The 21,176-nt window shown below is 33.5% G+C and overlaps 1 protein-coding gene and 1 long non-coding RNA gene across 2 annotated transcripts; one reads left to right on the top strand and one right to left on the bottom strand.

Moving 5' to 3' along the window:
- The first annotated feature begins 6,674 nt into the window (after positions 1-6,674).
- LOC140055023 (CMP-N-acetylneuraminate-poly-alpha-2,8-sialyltransferase-like) lies at positions 6,675-11,459 on the top strand. Its single transcript, XM_072100171.1, has 5 exons — positions 6,675-6,936; positions 8,196-8,261; positions 8,680-8,727; positions 9,604-10,110; positions 10,349-11,459. The coding sequence occupies exons 1-5, from the start codon at positions 6,815-6,817 to the stop codon at positions 10,605-10,607; spliced, it is 1,002 nt and encodes a 333-aa protein (XP_071956272.1). The 5' UTR covers positions 6,675-6,814; the 3' UTR covers positions 10,608-11,459.
- Positions 11,460-14,877: 3,418 nt separating this feature from the next.
- Positions 14,878-20,601, bottom strand: LOC140055110 (uncharacterized). The gene is made up of 3 exons (XR_011846626.1): positions 20,579-20,601; positions 15,515-15,675; positions 14,878-14,901 (listed from the first exon to the last, which is right to left on the bottom strand). It is a non-coding gene; the product is annotated as an uncharacterized lncRNA (long non-coding RNA).
- Between the last annotated feature and the right edge of the window lie 575 nt (positions 20,602-21,176).

Here is a 21,176-nt window from a genome sequence, read left to right as displayed (position 1 = left end):
CCAGGTTCTCCACAAACATTAACAGGTTATTCAGGCAATTAAACTTTTTTTTTTCTTTTTTAAAGAAAATGGTTATGTATTCCCAGCAGCCACATAGAGAGGTTTCGCAATCTTACGAATACGATAAAAACATAACGAAAACGGATACGTCACGCACACGTATTCGTATTTCGTAAGCCATAAAAAAAAATCTGTTTCGCATGACAACGAAATATCGAGGCGCGTCCAAAATATGACTGCGGTAAATTTGAGCGAAGCGCAGGTACGTGTTGCTTGGTGCTTGGCTGCCTAGGCCTAGCGTAACATCAAAGCGAGTGATTCTATTTCACTGAAAAAAAATCTGCTAGATTGTAGTTACGAATATGACTGGGGATCAGCTCAAAAGTTTCACAAATGGATGTATGACGTATCCGTTTTCGTAAGGTTGCGAAACCTCTCTATTATTAATGTATATTCGTCAATACATATTTCCTGTTTTTGCCTCGTATTAAAATGACGGCTATTTTGAAAAATGGCCGCTAATTTTATATAAAATGTGCATAAAATCAGATCTAACTAGAGGGTACTCCGAGAGTACAAACCTCCGCCTACTGTAAAATTCCCCTACATAAAATGCCACCTGAATATTTTTTTTTTAACACTTTTTTTTATTAGTTCTAAGTGTAAATAAGTTGTGGATGACAGTGTGGTGTAATGGTTATGTATCCAGCCTCTCACAGTTGAGATCGCTGGTTCAAGCACCACTGAGGGTTTTTTTTTTTTTTATTATTTTTTTATTTCTTTTTTTTTTTTTTTTGTGGACCTTGATCTTTGACCCTGAACCTTCAAAATTTAACCACAATTATATGATGTGTCATTGATCATTGTGGCTAAGTTTGGTGAGAATCGAATCAAAACTGTGGTCTCTAGGCAGTAAAATAGTTTTTTGTTAGTTGTGACCTTGACCTATGATCTTTCCCCCTCAAATTCGAACTTGTCCGAGCTTTTTGGGCATAGATCATTGTGTCCAAATTTGGTTAGAATCGGATAAAAACTGTGGCTTCCAGGCTGTTCACAGACAGACACACACAAACACACACCAACACACACACAAACACACACACAAACATACAGGGGTGAAAACATAACCTCCTTGGCGGAAGTAATAAGGTAGATGCACGATCTTGGTGTCTAAACACATGTACTTCAGACAAGGAATCCATTAGGTTGACACTTTAGTTTTTTCTTTATATTGAAATGGCGGCAATTTTTCAAAATGGCAACCAATTTTATATAAAATGTGGAAAAGGGACGCCACAGCAAGCAAGCTTTAATTTGGGCGCCCCTCTCGATAGTGAAACAACTTAAACTTTAACATTTTAAAATATTGATATTAATTAATATAAAAACAACAATTGATAATTCAGTTATATGCGATTACAAATTAAACAATTTTCATAACATAAACACCTATTTACATTGTTCCTGTAAACTTTTAATTTTCCTTTTGAAATTATACAAATTATTACTCATTCTAATTTCGTTACTAATATTGTTCCATATTCTTGGCCCTTCATAAGATATTCCCCTTTGTCCCATCGTTGTGTTCTTTTTGATGATATACAAATTATTTTTGTCTCTCGTATCATGTACATGATGAATAGAGTCATATGTTTGAAAAAAATAATGAAAATTTGATGGCAGTTGATTTTTATTGTATTTAAACATAAAAAGTGAAACACAATTTGTATATAGGTCATAAACGGTAAGGGAATTAGTTTTAATAAATAGTGGTAAAGATGGATGGTAGTAGTTTGTTTTACATATCATTCTTAAAGCCTTTTTTTTTAAGTACATGGATACGTTTCATGTTTTTGGCATCAGTAGTGCCCCAGACTGGTATACAAAATGATATATTTGGTAAGATCAGTGAGTTGTACATAGTTAATAAGACTTTATAAGGAAGGATTTTGTTAAGTTTATTTAGGGAACCAATCATAATAGAAATTGTTCTGGTAAGATAGATATCGGTCTGTAATTGCTAATCTCATCTTTATTACCCTTTTTAGTCGCGTGGACGCGACTCTATAGTTCACTATGTCGGTCGGTCGGTCTGTCGGTCTGTCTGTCTGTCGGTCCGGTATCACTATGCGTTTTATCGCTTTCTGACCTTATCTTGATATCAGTTTAATCTAGCTAAGTCAATTTTTCACAGTATATTCCTTATGGCCAGGAATCGGTGTGGTTATGTTTTCACGGTACGCAATAAAAAATTACGCGGTCTACGCACGATTTAACGAAATCACGTTTGTAATCATATCTTCACAACCATGAATCACAATTAAATAAAATTTGGTTCTCATAAATTTCAGGGCATAAATCATCACATGGCAATACAATTACGTGCGTATCGCATGTAACGCATGCGTACGCGCGCTTAAAATTTTCAAAATTTATTTTCGATGACCGCGTTAAATGTTATTGCGCACTCTTTTTGCCCAATTTCTGTTTTCTTGACTTACTTTTCAACTCAAAATTACGTTATACGAGCACTTCAAAAGTGACAGGATACGCACGTGTAAATTAAAAAAATATGAATGTTTTTAAACATTTCAACATTTTTAAACATGTTCAGTAATATCGGTCAGTTGGTAGGTTGGTCGGTCGGTCGGTAAACACTAATGAGCACGCGACTGCAGCCATCTATATGGCCTTGTTATACAGAGGCACAGTTTTTGCTATTTTTAATTGATCTGGAACTATACCACTCTCCAATTGGTTTTGAAAGTAGGTCATAATTACTTACAATATATTTTATCATTATATCATCATGACCACATGACTTATTCTTATCTAATTTACTTATATATTTCATAATATCGTGTTCAGTGACAGCCGTGAAGAATATCGAGCTTAACATATTTGTTCTCATGTACATTTTGTGGCTGTTCTGACTACTTCCAATATTTCTTGTATACCACTAGTCATCCACGATGATCTTAACTTTTCTGTTTTTATTCTAACTTGTTTAAGTGGGAAACACCTGTCTATTTTAGCAGTTAATTTATTTGCAAATGATGAGGATTTGAATACGTTAGGGTATCTTCCCATTGCTCATTCAGGAGTTCTGTTCTAAAAGTTTGTGAACACTGTATTGTGTTTTGTCGTTTAAAAATATATTTTTGTTTTTCTGTTTTTTTTAAATATTTCTGTCTTGTTTATACAAAATACTGGAAAGTGATCTGATAAGTCTGATATTAAAATGCTGGATTTTATTGATTGGGTGGATATAAAGTTCGTAAATATGTTGTCTAGTATTGTAGCTGATTGGTTAGTGATACGTGTTGGTTTGTTTATGAGCGGAATGAATGAGTTGGATAGTAGGCTGTCAACATGTATTCTGACATTGATGTTTATTTCATATGAGTTTAGATCAAAGTTTAGGTCCCCATTAGGTAAGTTTCTTTCCCTTCATTTGTAAGTTTATGTGAGATTTTATCAATTTGTGTGTTACATAGTTGTGTTGTACGGTAGTTTCTACATTGTTTGATCTATAAATGACCTCACATATAATGGGCTTGGTGGATGTGTAGACTTCGACAAAGACACATTTGTCGGTCTGTCTGTCTGTCTGTCGGTCCGGTATCACTATGCGTTTTATCGCTTTTCTGTACTTTTTGAACTGTTTTGATGTACAGACAAGTTTGAACTATGTCGGTCGGTATGTTGGTCGGTCGGTCTGTCGGGTATCACTTTGCGTTTTTCTGTACTTTTTGACCTGTTTTGATGTACAGAAAAGTTTTAAAGTACATTACTTTTCGAAAGTTCATTTTTTTTCTGAGAGCACGCGACTTATGGCTGTTGGCCTTGTTTTGTATACTATAATACAATGCTCTTTGTATTCTTTATACAATATACAGATTCATTTGATAAATGTATTTGAATAATAATTACACAAACTAGATTATGATACTTTGACACAGAACAAGAAGGCATAATTAATAAAATATAAGCTACGCATATAATCTTGTAGCAGGTATCAAACAGAATAATTTAACAGTTAGAATTGTATATTCGTACCGAGGTATGCTACCACTAGTTACAAAGTAAGTATCATCTTAATCGTATTATTCTTTCATTAACTTCCGTTTTGTAAGACAGTGGATTTGAGCTGGGGATTTAACGTTTCTTACAAGAATGTTCAACCAGTAAAATATTGATAATGCATACTGAAAATGAACATAATTAAAGACAACAGAAATAAATTGACATCAGCACATTAAATTATGCATGAATAAATATAATTTTCTTCATAGCCTACAACAAATCGGTTAATTTTCTTTCAGATTTTGGAAAATAAGAAACCCATCTCTGTGGTTAATCATGTATACAGCAGCTGGGTCAATGTGTCGATATGTTTCGTTATTGTTTTTATCCATTTTATAAATCACCGAGTGGCCAACCGTTAAAACATCATTACTACGACAATTACAGGACACTGAATTATGCCACTAATCACCACATGCCAGCCGAATACAAACTTTTAACATCATTGAATAAAAGTCGAACCATTCGTTTAGTCTCAGATAGATGTAGAACTGCTTGAGTGGGTGAACTCTTATTAATTATAAGTGGACTATCCTTGGTGTGTAAAACAAAAAATAACAACATATATGATATGCAATAATATCACATGTGTTTTTAAATGTTCAACCTTAGACGTTAAAACCATTACACTTTCCGATAAGAATCTCTTTCAATGTTCTTCACACACATCTGCCGATGTCGACAATAGAATCCAATTCTATTCTTTAAAAAGTCAACAATTCTTTACCTGTATGCTCCGTGGAATTGTTTTGTAATTTGAAACTTGAACATTGACACTTGAACTTGAAGTTGTTCTAAGATCCGGTTGTTCTGTTTGTTGCTTATGTTGTGTCTTGCCAATAACCATTGAATATGTTTTTTAATTACTTACGCATCACATGCCGCCTGGTTTTAGTCCACCTAACGGAAAAGTGATCTAATGGTGTACTTTGGGGTTAAAGTACTTGGCGGTGATTTCAGTCAGGTCTATGTTAATCGCATTAAAGAGCAGAACCAATTAACTACCACTGTAAGAAATTCCCGCCTTCACACCCCTTGCTCCGCTTTTTCTTTTGTTTAATTTGGATGAATGTGGGGCTTTTTGTAATCCAATGTCAGTTATCCTGACTTTACAAGCTCAAGCAATTTTATGATTTTATATAGATTATATATATAGATACGAAAACGTCACACATTTGTGAAACTTTGAGCTGATCCGATGAAACTTTATTGTCACAACGGCTAAACTATACAGTTATGAGATATGGGTCCTTAAGTTCACTCGGGTAAAATAAACATAACATAAATTACATGACTAAATAAATAAAAAAAAAGGAAATACAGTAGATTGAATCTGCAGCAGCTCGTAGTCATAGTAACCAGAAACATTAAGAAACCACTGTTGTTTTGAACATTATTTTGTTTCTCCTCTGTAGGCCTATACGTTCAAATTAGTCTATGTTGTTTCCTGTTTCTAACTGTATTTTACTATGTAGTTTGAACAAATAAAATGTTATCATTTACATGGACATACATAACATACAGTATGCGGTATTGTTCCATATATAAGTGGTATGTAAATTACAGGTTACTGTAAAAAAGTCTTTAAAACAAAGTAATAACCTGTTAAGTTTAGGAAACCACATAAAAATGTGGTATTTTTGGGGAAAAAATGAAGATTGAGGGCGCTGTTCACTCAAGTAAAAATACACTTTTTTGCCTGTATCTAATTAAGTTTTAGCCATAATAATTTGAAAATAGTCTTATTTTATAGATAATTAAATTTTCTTTATATAAAAAAAATAAACTTTATATTAAATACACATAATTCTGATAAATTAATGTGAAGTGCTTAAAATCAGCAAATATAACACATTTTAATATTATAACAAATGCTAGTGATGTTAATAAATTACAAAGTTAGTGATTATAAATAGAATTCTTTTACATTTCTATAAAATGTTGTTATTATACAACATATAAATGTACATTTTTCGAACCATTTCACAAAAACAACCATTTTACGGCCAATAGTTTTAAAGATTATAGAAATGTGTACTACCAGTACAGGTCAAAGGTCAATAAAATATTTCGGGTCATTTTCTTGAAAAAGTTTTTATTAGACTGAATAGAAACATATACGTTCAGATTAATTTGAGCCCTATTTAAAGTTTGTCCAACTATTAGTTACGGAGTTGTATGATATGTAGGTAAAATGTCAAATATGCTAAAAATCATACTTCCAGCCATTTTTGGACAAACTTTTCCATTAGAACGAATATTAATGTGCATCTACCAAATAATTTGACACTAAAATTATTTCATTTAATCTAAGCGTTGAAAGATAGGACTATTTTGTTTTCAATGAGTCAAAACATTCAAATTGAGGTCAGAGGTCAAAGATGAATTTTAGAAATTTGACAACATGGGTTTTTATAACCAGCATGATTCAAATATTCATAAAACACAATGTTTACACTTTCCCCATGATCTGCACACGAAAATACATAGGGATCTGGACTAATAATGCAATTGGTAATGTAGGCAATACATGTTCACGGTTCAGTGCACACCAACAGGACAGTGACTGTCGCAGTTTGGTCGTCTATGCACATTAATGATTTATTTCTTCCGCGATTTCGTTTACTTTTGCACTGCAGTAGCCTAAATTATTTTTATAAAATATTTTACTAATATTTCTCATCACTTTTAGAGGATTATTTGTGTTTCGCCTTTCAGCAAGTTTCCAATGGCAAGTTCTCAGTCAATATTAGCGCGAAGATTTACTTGGTTTTTACTGGGAGCGGTTACCGTCCAGATTTTTCAAATCATAGCAAAGAATCGGACAGTCATTTCAAGGGATAATAGTCCGTAAGTTGTAAATTATATTATACTGAAATTGATTGGTCATTCAATATTTGTGTTTAGTATTATAATAATAATTTTTATGTAACTGCTGTGGAGTAGCCATTGATCTAAGATAATGATTATTGGTCAGATGTTTTGCCCTACTCTGACGTAATTGATACTCAAATGTACTTAGTATAACGTACAAATTACGTTAGAGTAGGGCAAAACATCTGACCAATCATTATCTTATATCAAAAGCATCTCTTATGTATATATTTAAAGCTCAACTTGTATTGTTTAACATATTGTATTTCAAAATAGTGTTATAATTATTTGTAAATATATGCAACCCCATGTATCAATTTGATTTAATTTATAACTAGAACTGCACTCCGAGAGTACATACCTGTGCCTACTGTAAAATTCTCCAACATAAGATTTCACCGGGAAAGAAATATATATATATTTTTTTATATTTTTGTGTTTTAATGCTGTGTGTGATTAGGCTAATTTCACTACAAACATGTGTGTGCGATTTTGGTAAAAAGCCTTTGACGCCAAAAACAAACGGGTGAACTTGAGAAGAATTTGTTTTTTAAAACTTCACGTATCAAAATCAAATCAAATTATTTTTTATAATTACAAATCACAAATTATAACTCTTGCTTCAATGTTTTTTTGGTAGCAATGCAATTTCAGTTTACTATCTTTTAACACTATTAGGTATGGAAATAATACTAAAAAGTGGTCCAGAATTGGGACCCTGGTCCGGATTGCCTCCAAAATGTAATGGAGTGGTCATTGACCACATATCTATCTGTATTTTCATTTTGGTAAAGATATTGCAATAACTTTTTGAGTAATGCTGCTACTTGGAAACATTTTATTTTGCCAAGTAACAAGTACTATTACTTGGCAAAATTTTATTTTGACATGGTAACAATATTTATGATAACATTAACAATGATAATCTAATTTTATCTTTTAATACCCTATCATTTCAAACATCATAAAGAAATCCGAAACAAAATATGCGTAATTCAAATAACACGGTTGTTCAACACGGACTTAATAATAATTATGCTGTTACTATTCACTTTTCGTTAAGAACCCCAATAATATCATGATTTCCTTTTTTAAAACAAGACAAAATAAACTATTAAATTTAACAAAAAAATCCATTGTCTGACCTACATTTTGAATATTTTTTCTTTCAATTTCAGTTTTTTAATTTTTGTTTTTATTTTATATACGATATCATTTGTATTTTAAACTTTTAGGAAGCAATATGGCACCTTCAGGGGTTGGTTAAACACCAGCGTGAATCTGGAAGTATCAACATTAAGGTATATTGTATAATGTAAACTGTAGTTATAGTTATATGAGCGACCAAAGAAAGCTCCAAATGCGTTGTACTTTAAAACAGGAAATATCAACATAAGGTATATTGTATAATGTAAACTGTAGTTAAAATAATAACACTAAGTTAAGTTTATATGAACGAACAAAGCAAGCTAAATGCGTTGTACAGTAAAACAGGAAGTCAACATTAAGGTGTTTAATGTTGTATAATAACCGTAAAGTAAAAAGAAGTCTTCAGCGGGGTTTTAAAATATTTAAAATTAGCACACTGCCGGATGAAATTGGTAGGGAGCTGCCAAAACGAAAACTCTCCGATAAGTAATGTTAGCTATTATTTCCTATCAAAAGGAGTATTTTGTTTACGTTTATTCATTATAATTTTATCATTTGATTTTTTTGTAGGAAAGTATTGACTAATCACATTAAAGAAAGCAAAACACTAGATATGAGGTAAGTTCCCTGCTTTCGTTTTTGCTGGATACGGTAATCATATCACTGTTCATAATACACATAGTGGCATTATACCTTCCTAGTTATCCTATCAAATAGAACTTACTGTATATGACTATTTCTGTTTTTTTTACCCTGCTTATTGCAGCCTTCTTTTGATAATATAATGTCTGCCATCACAAATTCACATGTATGCATGGTCTGCTTAGATAGCAAGTACCAAACAGAACTTTATTATTTCATTGTAAGCTATACAAGAAACAGATAGACTTGAAACAATTCTACACCAATTAAAATCAGATTTGGTGACGAAACATTTATTGTATATAATACAAACTGTTGAATTTCTACATAAGTTGTATAATATAATACATCATTTTTACAAGATACGGATTCATTAATAATAAATTAATACAATGAAAGAAAAAATATTGGCCCAGAGAGAATATTAATTATTATGATTATTAAACGAATAATATTCAAATTGTCTGTCAGACCATGGCTTTGGTTAAACTTAACCGTTTATTTCATCTTTTTATAAGTGGGTATTATTTTGGTCGTTTTTTCTATGAAAGTGAATGACTTTATTAAACTGTAAAATGGCATATTCAAAGTCTAAATTTAGGGGGATTTGAAAAATAAAAAGAGCAAATGCTAAAATTCTTCCTAAATTGTTTTTCATACTAATAATACATATGCTATATTACTTTTTTGAATACTGATTTTACATGTAAAATTGACGGTTCGAATGAAATAAAAGTGGTTTGTTCTCACGAAATAGAACAAAAAGTATGCATATGCCTCATAACATGCCTGTCTAGAGTTTCTTTTAATCAATTATAAGCCCAGAATTTATAAGTTTTTATTCTATTGAAGAAAACGACTTCAGAAGGCTGGATTCAAACCGTCTCTATTAACACTAATTTACAAAGATGGCTTCAAACAAAAAAAACGAATGACAAAATTACCAGATGGTATCGACAGTATTCCTCTGCAAGGATCCTGTGCAGTTGTAGGCAGTGCTGGTAATCTACTAAACAGCAATTGTGGACGTGAAATAGATGCACACGACTTTGTTTTTAGAGGAAATCTTGCACAAACTATTGGTTTTGAACAAGACGTTGGTGGTAAAATAGATATGATGGTGCTGAATGGGGCCGCCAGTATCGAAAGCAGTATATGTCTAACAAACACTTCAAATAGATGCTACAAAACTTCATACGAGACGTTTAAAAAGCTAAATGACACATATATATGGATTTCTAAATTGAACGCAGAAAAGGATATAAGCTACGCACATAATCTTGTAGCAGGTATCAAACAGAATAATTTAACAGTTAGAATTGTATATTCGTACCGAGGTATGCTACCACTAGTTACAAAGTAAGTATCATCTTAATCTTATTATTCTTTCATTAACTTCCGTTTTTGTAAGACAGTGGATTTGAGCTGGGATTTAACGTTTCTTACAAGAATGTTCAACCAGTCAAATAATGATAATGCATACTGAAAATGAACATAATTAAAGACAACAGAAATAAATTGCACAGCACATTAAATTATGCATGAATAAATATAATTTTCTTCATAGCCTACAACAAATGAGTAATTTTTATTTCAGATTTTGGAAAATAAGAAACCCATCTCTGGGGTTAATCATGTATACAGCAGCTGGGTCAATGTGTCGATATGTTTCGTTATATGGTTTTTATCCATTTTATAAATCACCGAGTGGCCAACCGTTAAAACATCATTACTACGACAACAGGACACTGAATTATACCACAAATCACCACATGCCAGACGAATACAAACTTTTAACATCATTGAATAAAAGTAGAACCATTCGTTTAGTTTCAGATAGATGTAGAACTGCTTGAATGGGTGGGGTGTAAAAATTAAAAGAAAATTATAAGTGGGCTACCCTTGGTGTGTAAAACAAAAAATAACAACAACATATATTATATAAAATAAAATCTATCTATATATGTTTTTTCCGCGAAGGGTGTCTTTTATTTTTCCTCACACACATTTTTATTTGCAATAATATAACATATGTTTTTCAATGTTCAACCTTAGCTGTTAAAACCATTAAACTTTCCGATAAGGATCTCTTTACATTTTCGTCACACACATTGGTCGATGTCGACTATACAATCATATTTCTATAAGGAATATAGTATTTCAGGAATTTTCTCCAAAATTGAATTGGATAAGGAAGTCAACAATGCTTTAAGTACATACGTTATACTCCGTGGAATTGTTTTGGAATGTCATGGTTATTTATTTAATATAGACTTTCGTTACTTTATATTATTAATATATTGTTTGAAGGTTTGCAAGGCGAAATCAAATGTTGATATAAAGCTTGCGGTACACCACGTATATTAGTTCTGAAAAGAACTGTTAAGTTTCTCGTCGTTTCAATTGATATTGATCGAAACATCGAGAAACTCAACAGTTCTTTCCAGAACTAATATACGTGGTGTACCGGTATTACATACGTTTTTATTTTATTTTATTATTATATATTATATAGTTATTTCAAGATCTGTGTTTTCTGTTATATTGTCCCTGTTATGTTTCTTGCTAATAACCATTAAGTTTTATAACACACCTGCGTGTATCCTTTCCTTTTGATTGGTTAAGTTTGCATCACATGCCATCCGGTTTTAGTTCACCTAACGGAAACGTGATTCAATGGTATACATATATAAGGAATTTTGGTTTACATTTAAAAAATAAATACAATAACGTAACGATTTAATTGATTTTCTTTTGTACTGTAGTCAATGGTGTCAAAATAATAATTTATTGAACACAATAATACCAATTCTATGCCGCTTTTAACAGCCTATTTGACAATCATCTAGATGCGCGTCTAATAAGCTCATTGATCAAACTCTATAAATTAACACTTAGTTCGTTCTCTACAACGTCCTTTGGTATATTTGTTACAGATGCGTTTTCATCACTCGTTGAAGATTCGACCTTTTGTTTGCAGCACATGTTTCTTTCAACTATAGAAAAACTTTCTGATAATTCAAAACTACTTTCAGAATCGCTGTTTTTTTTCTCTCGCCAAATGAATATGAATATCCTTCCGAGTAGCAACATAATAAAAGTTTCATAAATGATAAGCATATTATAAATCGCTGAAATATAAATTAGAAAATACAAATTATTGGGGTTGTCAACGTCTGTGAAAATGATATTTCAAAAGTAAAATAATTATTTTGGAATGAGATTTGTGTAAATGTTATCACTTTGTATAATTATGAAGGTCTATAATGTATGGTGTTTTCTTCAGCCCTTAGAGGTTTCATAACATTGGTGCTTTATAAATCCTGGAACACAACACAAATAATTTGATGCCGGAAAACACTTATTAATAATGAAATGTATACCTATATTTATAATATATACCTTTATGAGGTCTGAATTTGTATTTGAAAATATGATGACCTAACACATACAGAAAAAAACAAAACACGAAACTCATGAATAAAAGTAATATAGACTAGTACAATGGGCATATATTGTAATTAGCTTTTATAGAAAAAATGATAGAATGTATTATGGTATCATCATTTGAATCATCCAGGCTCCATAACAAAATGATGGAGATCCTGAGATGATCTGATACCGGTGTTTTTTTTTTGTGCCTTTTTTATTTAACCTTATTTATGCAATTGATTTTGTAACTATGAACATCCGTTTCCGGAATAAAAGTAAAATAACTGATGAATGAATAGGCAAACAGAGGCCTATTTACTGTCCGCGAGGCAGCACATAATACTTAAAGATATATGTATTGTCCTCTAAAAACATAACAGATTTGAATAGGCCAAATTTATACACTTCTTTAGAAAACGAATAAAAATAATTCTCTTACCTAATACTGACAAAATGAAATCGTTAAATTTAGCAAAAACCACGGTCTGACAGACAATAGTATGTTTTGCTTTACATTTTCGGTCAAAGTGAATGTAATGAATAGGATAGTATTAGGCCTATTTGGCATTAAAATGGCATAATGTTTTTTTTTAAATACATATTTTTTCCAACTGGACAATACATCTTTAATACAAAAAGGCAATTACAACCAAAGAATAAGCAAATATTTAAGTTGAAATAAAATAATTTGATACCGGGGAACACTTAGGCTTACATTAAAATACACAAACCAAAAAATGTGGTGTTGTTGGCGCATATACTACGGTAGTCTATGCGCACGCGCGTCAGATACCTACCTGTATAGCAATCCCTCCAGTCTACTACCATCGCCGTGATATTCAAGGGGTGTCCATATTTGGGAATAATGGCATCATTTCATATCAATTATGTAGAGTATGTAGGGATCTCACGGAATGGACATAAATGTTAACCTATCATGTTTATGAAATAATAGACAAAACAGCAAATATTATACTTACTGTTCGCTCAAGTTTGTGTGTTAAATGTTGTTTAGCTATAATTATGTTTGTGATGATGATTTAAAAAATAAAATGTCAAAGTATAGAAAATATGCATGTATAAGCCTACAAACAATAAAAAAAGGGTCTACGGAGTAGAAAATCTATGCGTTTACGGGTGATACAAAAAAAAACAAAGTAAAAGTATCAAATATGAAATGCTTCAATAATTTGAAAATATAGTCAGCTGACACTCCAAAATTCCTATGTGCAATGTTATAACCAATGGAGAGAGAAAGTGGAAAGGACCCAAGTAAGATTTGTTTTTACTGAAGAAGTATATGGATAAGAGCATGATATTTTAAATTGTATACGAAAGGTTAAGAGAGACATTTATATTGTATATATATGATCAGGAAACAATAAAATAGTTTACTTTGTTTCTCCAGATTTTAAAGCCAATACTATTTATATTACAATCGAAATTGCATTCTGAAGAATTCCAAGACGAAGTTTGTGAAAATTACTTCTGTTAAAATAATGTTAATAGCAGGTAATAATATTTATGTAAAAAAACAATGCTTCACATACTAACTTTACACAATGTAGTCTGGGCTGCTTTAGTAAAGTTTCGATGAGATCTTTCCAAGAAAACCTATTTTGTACACTTTATTATATTTTGTAGGCCTATAATACAAAACAATACAATACAACTTAGGAATGCTACTCCAGTTTACCTTGTCATGTTAATTTTTGGAAGGCAGTCACAACAACATGCAATCGGAGGCCTGGCTAGAGAAATTCGGCGATCCTTCAGTTTAATAATCATTGAGTCTACACCGTTATAGTAGTCAATTACCAAAACCACAAAAAGGTAAAGACATATACAATAGTAACTGAAAAAAAGAATGTTTATTGTGACTTTTCAATATTATTTAAATCAATTTTAAATTCTGCATAAACAAAAACAGTTTAAATGTATAGGCCTATGAATTAAATGGGAAGAATATAATATAATAATGAGTTGAAACAATGAACTCGTTAAATGACTGTAAATTAAATTCTCTCTTTAACGAATACAAAACATTAATCATATGTTTTATAACGTTTTATATAATTATACAATAAATCAATACAATGCTGACAAAAATACAACATTGTTTATCTCGGAATCGGATGCTAGGCCACGACAACCAGGGAAGCGCTCAGTTTGGTTGGATTTCGGCCCATTGTGTCTGTATATAATAGGCGTGGGTGTGCTATAACTCATCTCATTACCATAACACTGTGCCTACCAAAGATATATTACTATAGTATATCTATGAGGCCTACACATTCTATCAATCATAAAGCTCGGTTTCCACTTGGACGCAACGCAACGACATCGGCGCAGTGCAAGTGAGTTGACCAATCACGAAGCGACGATCCATCGCGTCGTGATTGGTCAAATTGTTTGCGATTGTGGTAACAAAACTTAAAGACGATACTGTCAGTATTGTATTTCCATTTAATTCGCAATTCTAATTGAAACGTCAGAGAAAGTGTTAACATTAATATGTAACGTGAGAAACGTGTGCATATAGTACTAGTGTGCCTTTATTATTTTCAGGAAATCATGACAGGGCTGCGTTTACCACCACCAAACATTAAGTTTATAGATCTTGAAAATGAATTTTGTTACGTACAAAGATGCTGTTAGGTTAGCAACCAATGAAGCTCTTGGTATAATCACCCCGACGAAAGATGTAACGCTAGATACCTGTAGGAAAATATATAACCAGATAACTGTAACAAAATTTACTACAAAACATCATTACCCAAACGCTTCTACCCACCATTAAATTTAATAAAAATAATAAAAAGTAATAATCTATTTTAAAAGCTTGGTCACTCCCGAACACACTCCTTCAATGATAAAATGAGATCAAATTACAAATTGAAAATGGTATAGTTATTTTTCTTTTTTTTTTTATGTACATCATATTTTGTTCTATGATCTAAACCACAACATCCGCTTTTAAATAATTTGAAAAATATTAGATTGCACTTCCTTCTACCACACCCACCATGCAAGCTGGACTATTTTATTCGGGCAGTCAGAACGTATAAGATATGTAAGAATATGGGCAAATATTCTCGCTATTCCTTGATTTTATAAATAGTATTTACGATTTAAGAAGTAAATACTTTGTATTAATGTTAGTAATTCAGAAAACAAAAATACTAAATGAATGCCAATGTTTACTAATGGTATGATACTATAGGACCTTTTTACATAAAAAACATAAAACAATAAACACAACATAAAAGATACAAAATTAAAAAAAACAAAGATAAACAAAAATAGTATTTACGAAAAATGTAAAACTTACTGGATACAATGCAAGTAGAATAATAATAATAGTGCGTGACGCACTGTAAAATTGATTTCTAGCAATTCTGTATGAAATCTCTACGAATAGCAAGATAGTAAGACACGACAGTATACAAGCTATTATGACATATATCAGAATGTCACGTCGACGTCTGATTACTGTAAACAAAATAGTATATGATTAAAAGTTACATTCACACTTAAACTTGGTTCACACTAACGTAAAGGCAACGCAAACGTGTTGACCAATGACAAGCGACAGTTCGAATAATCCATCGCTTGTGATTGGTCAACTCACTTATGTCGCGTTACATCCTTGTGTTGCGTCTTTAGTGAGAATCAAGCATTAAACGGAACGGGAAGGCGTCGTTCAAATTTGTTTTGTTTGTTTTGTGTATATATTTAGGCAAATTGCCAAGGATAACCATAAGCGAATTAATTCACTTTAAAGGTGGCAATCCCCTTCACAAGACAAACATATAACAACTACAGACCAATTTCTGTAATCGGTCATATTGCAAAACTTGCAGCATTTTTGCTGATGATGTTGTTGCGTATACTACTGGTAATTCAACTAAGTCTGTAAACGATTCTCTACAATAATCATGAATAATGTTAGTGAATGGTATAATAGAAATCACCTCTCAATCAATACAGACAAAACTAAGATCATGTTACTCAGAAACAGTCGTTCAGTAGATAATAACCAACTGGATATTAAAATTGGGCCCACCAAAATTGAACAAGTTGATAGTATAAGATATCTGGGAGTTATTATAGATGAAATGTTAATGTAGAATCAGAATACCCAGTCTATCAGTAAAAATATTGGGTATAAAATTACAATGTTGAGTAAAATGGCGGGATATCTAAATAGATCATTATTAGAAACGTTGTTTTTGAGTACAATACAACCTTGTGGTGACTAGTATGCAATAACTGTCTTTGAGAGTGGAGTTGTAAATCGTCATTAGACAAAATATTGACATGATAGCTACCGTAGCAAGCCACAACTCCACTCCATTATTTTAACAACACGTAGCTTTACAAAGCATTAAAAAACATACACAAGATGTAATTTGTCTCTTACCATGTAATAAGGATTTTGCTTTTTTTTGCTTTTCCATATATTTAGCTAGTCCACTACTATTGTATATGCAAGTCTAAACATAATTTTTTTAAATAGAAATAATAATAATCTGAATACCTGGTGATGTGTAGAAACACTTTTGTTTGTGGGGGGGGGGGGGGGATCTAAAGATTCAATTAAACATAGTTCCCACTAGCGACGCAGCAAAACGGATTGTAAGAAAAGGCCCTTCCAATAATATGTGCTTGTCCATCTGCATGAAATCAAACCTGCTTTGGTTGCATCAACTTAGTTCCGGCATAGACCTTAACTTCCTTCACCCTACATATTTCTATTAAAGTCAGGTGGCTTAGCAACAATTTTCAGGATTAACGTTACCGGCCGGACAAAAGTACCAAATTTGGCATGGAGTTTCCTTTTGACCTATCTATTGATTTTATCCGTGGAACCCACTTGATCGGGTCCGATTTTCCTAAAGGGCGGCCAAAATCCAAGATGGCCGCCAGAAAAAAGGAAATGCCATATATCTGGCTGTAAGACTCATAAATCAACAAATGGGGTGTCAATGTCAGGGTTTCTGGGGGTCACTGAAACAGAAGCTGGTCATGTCATGTTGCTCAGACCACCAATTTCCAAGATGGCGGCCAACTTTTAAAATGGCCGCCAAAAAAATCAAATGTCATATATCAGACTGTAAAAATCAGAAATTAACAAATGAGGTGTCAATTCAGGAGTTTCTGAGGTCACTGTAATATATGCTGGTCAAGCCATTTTGCTCAGGTCACCCAATTCCAAGATGGCGGCCAAATTTCAAAATGGCTGCCAAAAAAAGGAAATATTGTATATAAGGCTGTAAAAATCATAAATGAACAAATAAGGTGTCAATTCAGAGGTATCTGAGCTAGGTTACTGAAACAGATACTGGTCAAGCCATTTTGCTCAGGTCACTCATTTTCAAGATGACGGTCAAATTTAAAAATGGAAATGGCCAGATCTCTATGGTGAGAAAGTCTACGTAGTTATGATGGGCGGACTGCACATTGAGAAGGCGCTATGGAACACTGTTGGCGATTTATTAGATGAGTCAGTTTGGACAACGGCTCTCACTGAATCTGACGTTGCTTCATCTGGAACAGTCGATTCATTCCTGAAAGTATCACACATTACCAGAACTCGACATGCCCATCAAGTCACTGTTCTTGTTCTTCAGCGGCTACTGAATGAAGCATTTAACCAGAGATCTAATGTTGATGAGAGTTTGAACAATTATCTAAGAAATCCCCCACGTTCAAGTTCTGGAACATGATCGCACACTATGAGATTCTGATTCGCATATTTGTTAGAGCCCATCGGGAGAGAGACTTCCTATTGTATGTTTCTGTATTAGAGGCACTCGTGCCATTGTTCTTTGCGTTAGATCATGTGAACTATTCTCGGTGGCTGCCTGTACACATTAGAGACATGAAGGCATTGCCACAAGATATCAAATATGAATTTGAAACTCGGAATCACTGGACAATCGCAAAGTCGTTACACAGATACTCTGCGATTCCAATAGACCAAGCGCATGAGCAAGAGAATAAAGTGGTGAAAGCATTCGGTGGTGTAGTAGGACTTACAGAAAATCCAGTTGCCTTCAGACGCTGGATGACTGCTGGACCCGAGCTTGCCAGACTGAGACAGTATGAGAATGAATATATTCATGACAATGATCCGGAAAACCCAGCTAACTTTGAACACCATGAACAGGGACTTGCAGCACAGAAAACCTCCCGGCAACAGGTTGATAGTCTATCTAACACAATACGCAAGATGGGAAATCCCTTCCTGGATGACTTCCCTGAGTTAGTAACTCTTGATAGTCGTAACTGCGCGAATGAGGCAGTAGTGGATACAATCCGTACACTAGAAGATACAGGCACAAAGAAGTATCAAGAGCATGTGAAGACCGTGCTCGTGGATCGTAGTCGTTCCATATATGATACAATCTCAAAGAATTCACCACCCTTGCTCTCAACAAAGCTCAAAGTCAAATCAAAGGATTGCAAGAAAGTAAAGGTGCTTGAGAACAATGTGGCACTCTTCGGCCAGTTATACATTTCCTTAAAAAATAGAGATGGTGACATCAGTGAATTCTTTGCACACGAAGTACAGTTGTATCCTCCATCCCTGTCTGAGTTTGGAAAGCTTAATCTGTCTGTTACCAAATGTCATCTGTTACAATGTATCGAATCAAACCACACAGAGGTACCTGTATTATATGACTGCAAAGTTCTGGATGGTGCGGTGACAGTACATGCATTACCTATAATAAATGTCTCAACATTCCAAGAATATGCTGACAACGTGTTTATACCCCATCTGAAACGTCAGCTACGTGACACAAAGCGAGTGGATGTTGTGTGGGACGAATACCGACCAGATAGCCTTAAGGAGGGAACCAGAGAGAAACGAGGCAAAGGTGTGCTTAGACAAGTATCAGGTGATACCAAGCTGCCGGGCAACTGGAATGACTTCCTCCGTGATCCAATCAACAAGAAAGAACTTTTTGAATTCCTTTCATCAAAAGTTGCGGATTGCAGCATCCCTCCTGAGTGTTCGGTATATATCACAGCTGGAGAGCATGTTACATATGTTGGAACGCAGTTCAAAATGTCCAGCTGTAATCAAGAGGAAGCAGACACTAGGATTGTGGTTCACGTGAAACACGCGTTGGAAAATGGAGCAAAATCCATCCAGGTGCAAACTGTGGATACAGATGTTGTCGTTGTTCTTATCGGTGTGTTTCATGACCTCTCTCAGATAAATGCTGATCTTGATCTCTGGATAGCATTTGGAACTGGAAAGAACTACACTCATTACAGTATCAACGCCATTTGTGCACATCTCGGTGAACGTAAATCACGTTCCCTGCCAATGTTCCACTCCCTGTCAGGATGTGATACTACCTCAGCGTTTAGAGGTAAAGGGAAGAAATCGTTTTGGCAGGCATGGAATGCTTATGACGAAGATACGGATGCCTCCTTTCTTCATCTTGCCGCACATCCGTTTGAGCATCTTCACTTACATTCTGAGAGACTAGTTGTCGTAGTTTATGACAAAACAAGTAACGCCATGAATGTTAACAGTGCTCGGATGGAACTGTTCAGCCAGAAACGGCAAGCTGTTGACAAGATACCACCTACTCAGAATGCACTACTCCAGCACACTAGGAGGGCCGTATACCAAGCTGGCATCTGGACAACATGCATGTTATCTCAACAAACAAATCCGTGTCCAACCGACTATGCATGAGTGAAAGTTGGGAACTCATGGGAACCTGTCTGGTCTACCATTCCAGAGGCATCTAAAGCTTGCAGAGACTTTGTGAAATGTGGCTGCAAAAAGGCCTGTACAGTCTGCAAATGCAGCAAGGCAAATCTGCCTTGCACATCTCTTTGCCGGTGCACATGTTCATCCAAATAGGGTAAATCAACTGTAATTAACTGTAAACTGTAATGTAGCTATTATATAAGTCCAATAACCATTAACAAGTCGAGCCAAGTAAACCTTTTTCATACATTGTTTTGGTTAATTTCTGATTTTTAACCCACATATGCCTACACAAAATTTTGGGGGTTTTTTTGGAAGCCATTTTGAAATTTGGCCGCCATTTTGGAAATGGGTGACCTGAGCAAAATAGTTTGACCAGCATCTGTTTTGGTGACCCAAGAAACCCCTGAATTAATACCTCATTTGTTCATTTCCCTTTTTTAGCGGCCATTTTGAAATTTGGCCGCCATCTTGGAAATAGGTGGTCTGAGCAATATGGCATAACCAGCATCTGTTTCATTGACCCCAGAAACCCTTAAATTTACACCCCATTTGTTGATTTACGAGTTTTACAGCCTTTTACATGGCATTTCCTTTTTTCTGGCGGCCATCTTGGATTTTGGTAGCCATCTTGGAAAATGCAAACTAGTGTTTACTTACTGTTTAGAACCATTACCACTGCTATTACTTCCACTGGATGGATTGCTAGTTGGACAACTATATTAAAAAATGAAATTACTTTATTTTAAATTACAGTAATTAAATATTATATATTAGAATATATAATTATATATTACCTTTTGTTGTATTTCTTTTATTCATGTCCACCCAGGCAGCACTTGCCAGTTCTTATGCCATGACGTTATCCAAATTCCTTTACTTGCACTGATGAAGGGCTAGTGTTGCCTGAAAGCTAGCTAACTTTTCTGGCTTTTCAGAATACATAATAAAAATAACTTTTACCGTTTAGTTTAGAAACTACGACTGTTTAAATTTTTCATAAAAAAAGAACGTAAATTATCCAATTCGATGTGCCCGTATGACGTAATTTTAAGTCGAAATTGTTCAAAAAGTTGGTAAAATTACTAGAAAAGGCTGAAAAAACATAAATCACGCGAAAAAAATTGTTTTCAAAAAAAAAAAAAAAAAATTCGCGCGTGTGGGAATTTTTTACCTGCTCAAAATAACATGAAACGCATAGAAAGTTGATTAGAAATTGATATTATTATTATTCCTTTCTCCTGGCCATGTTTGCTCA

This window comes from Antedon mediterranea, chromosome 7 (assembly GCF_964355755.1).
Source record: "Antedon mediterranea chromosome 7, ecAntMedi1.1, whole genome shotgun sequence".
In the NCBI taxonomy this organism is placed as follows: Eukaryota; Metazoa; Echinodermata; class Crinoidea; order Comatulida; family Antedonidae; genus Antedon; species Antedon mediterranea.
This window is presented reverse-complemented; position numbering and strand designations above follow the sequence as displayed.

What these genes read in the sequence shown, in the direction of transcription:
- LOC140055023 (XM_072100171.1), top strand. Translation starts at nt 6,815, where the DNA reads ATGGCAAGTTCTCAGTCAATATTAGCGCGAAGATTTACTTGGTTTTTA. An exon ending in CTGGAAGTATCAACATTAAG is followed by an intron (nt 8,262 to 8,679) that starts GTATATTGTATA and finishes ATTTTTTTGTAG; the next exon opens with GAAAGTATTGACTAATCACA. An exon ending in AGCAAAACACTAGATATGAG is followed by an intron (nt 8,728 to 9,603) that starts GTAAGTTCCCTG and finishes ATTCTATTGAAG; the next exon opens with AAAACGACTTCAGAAGGCTG.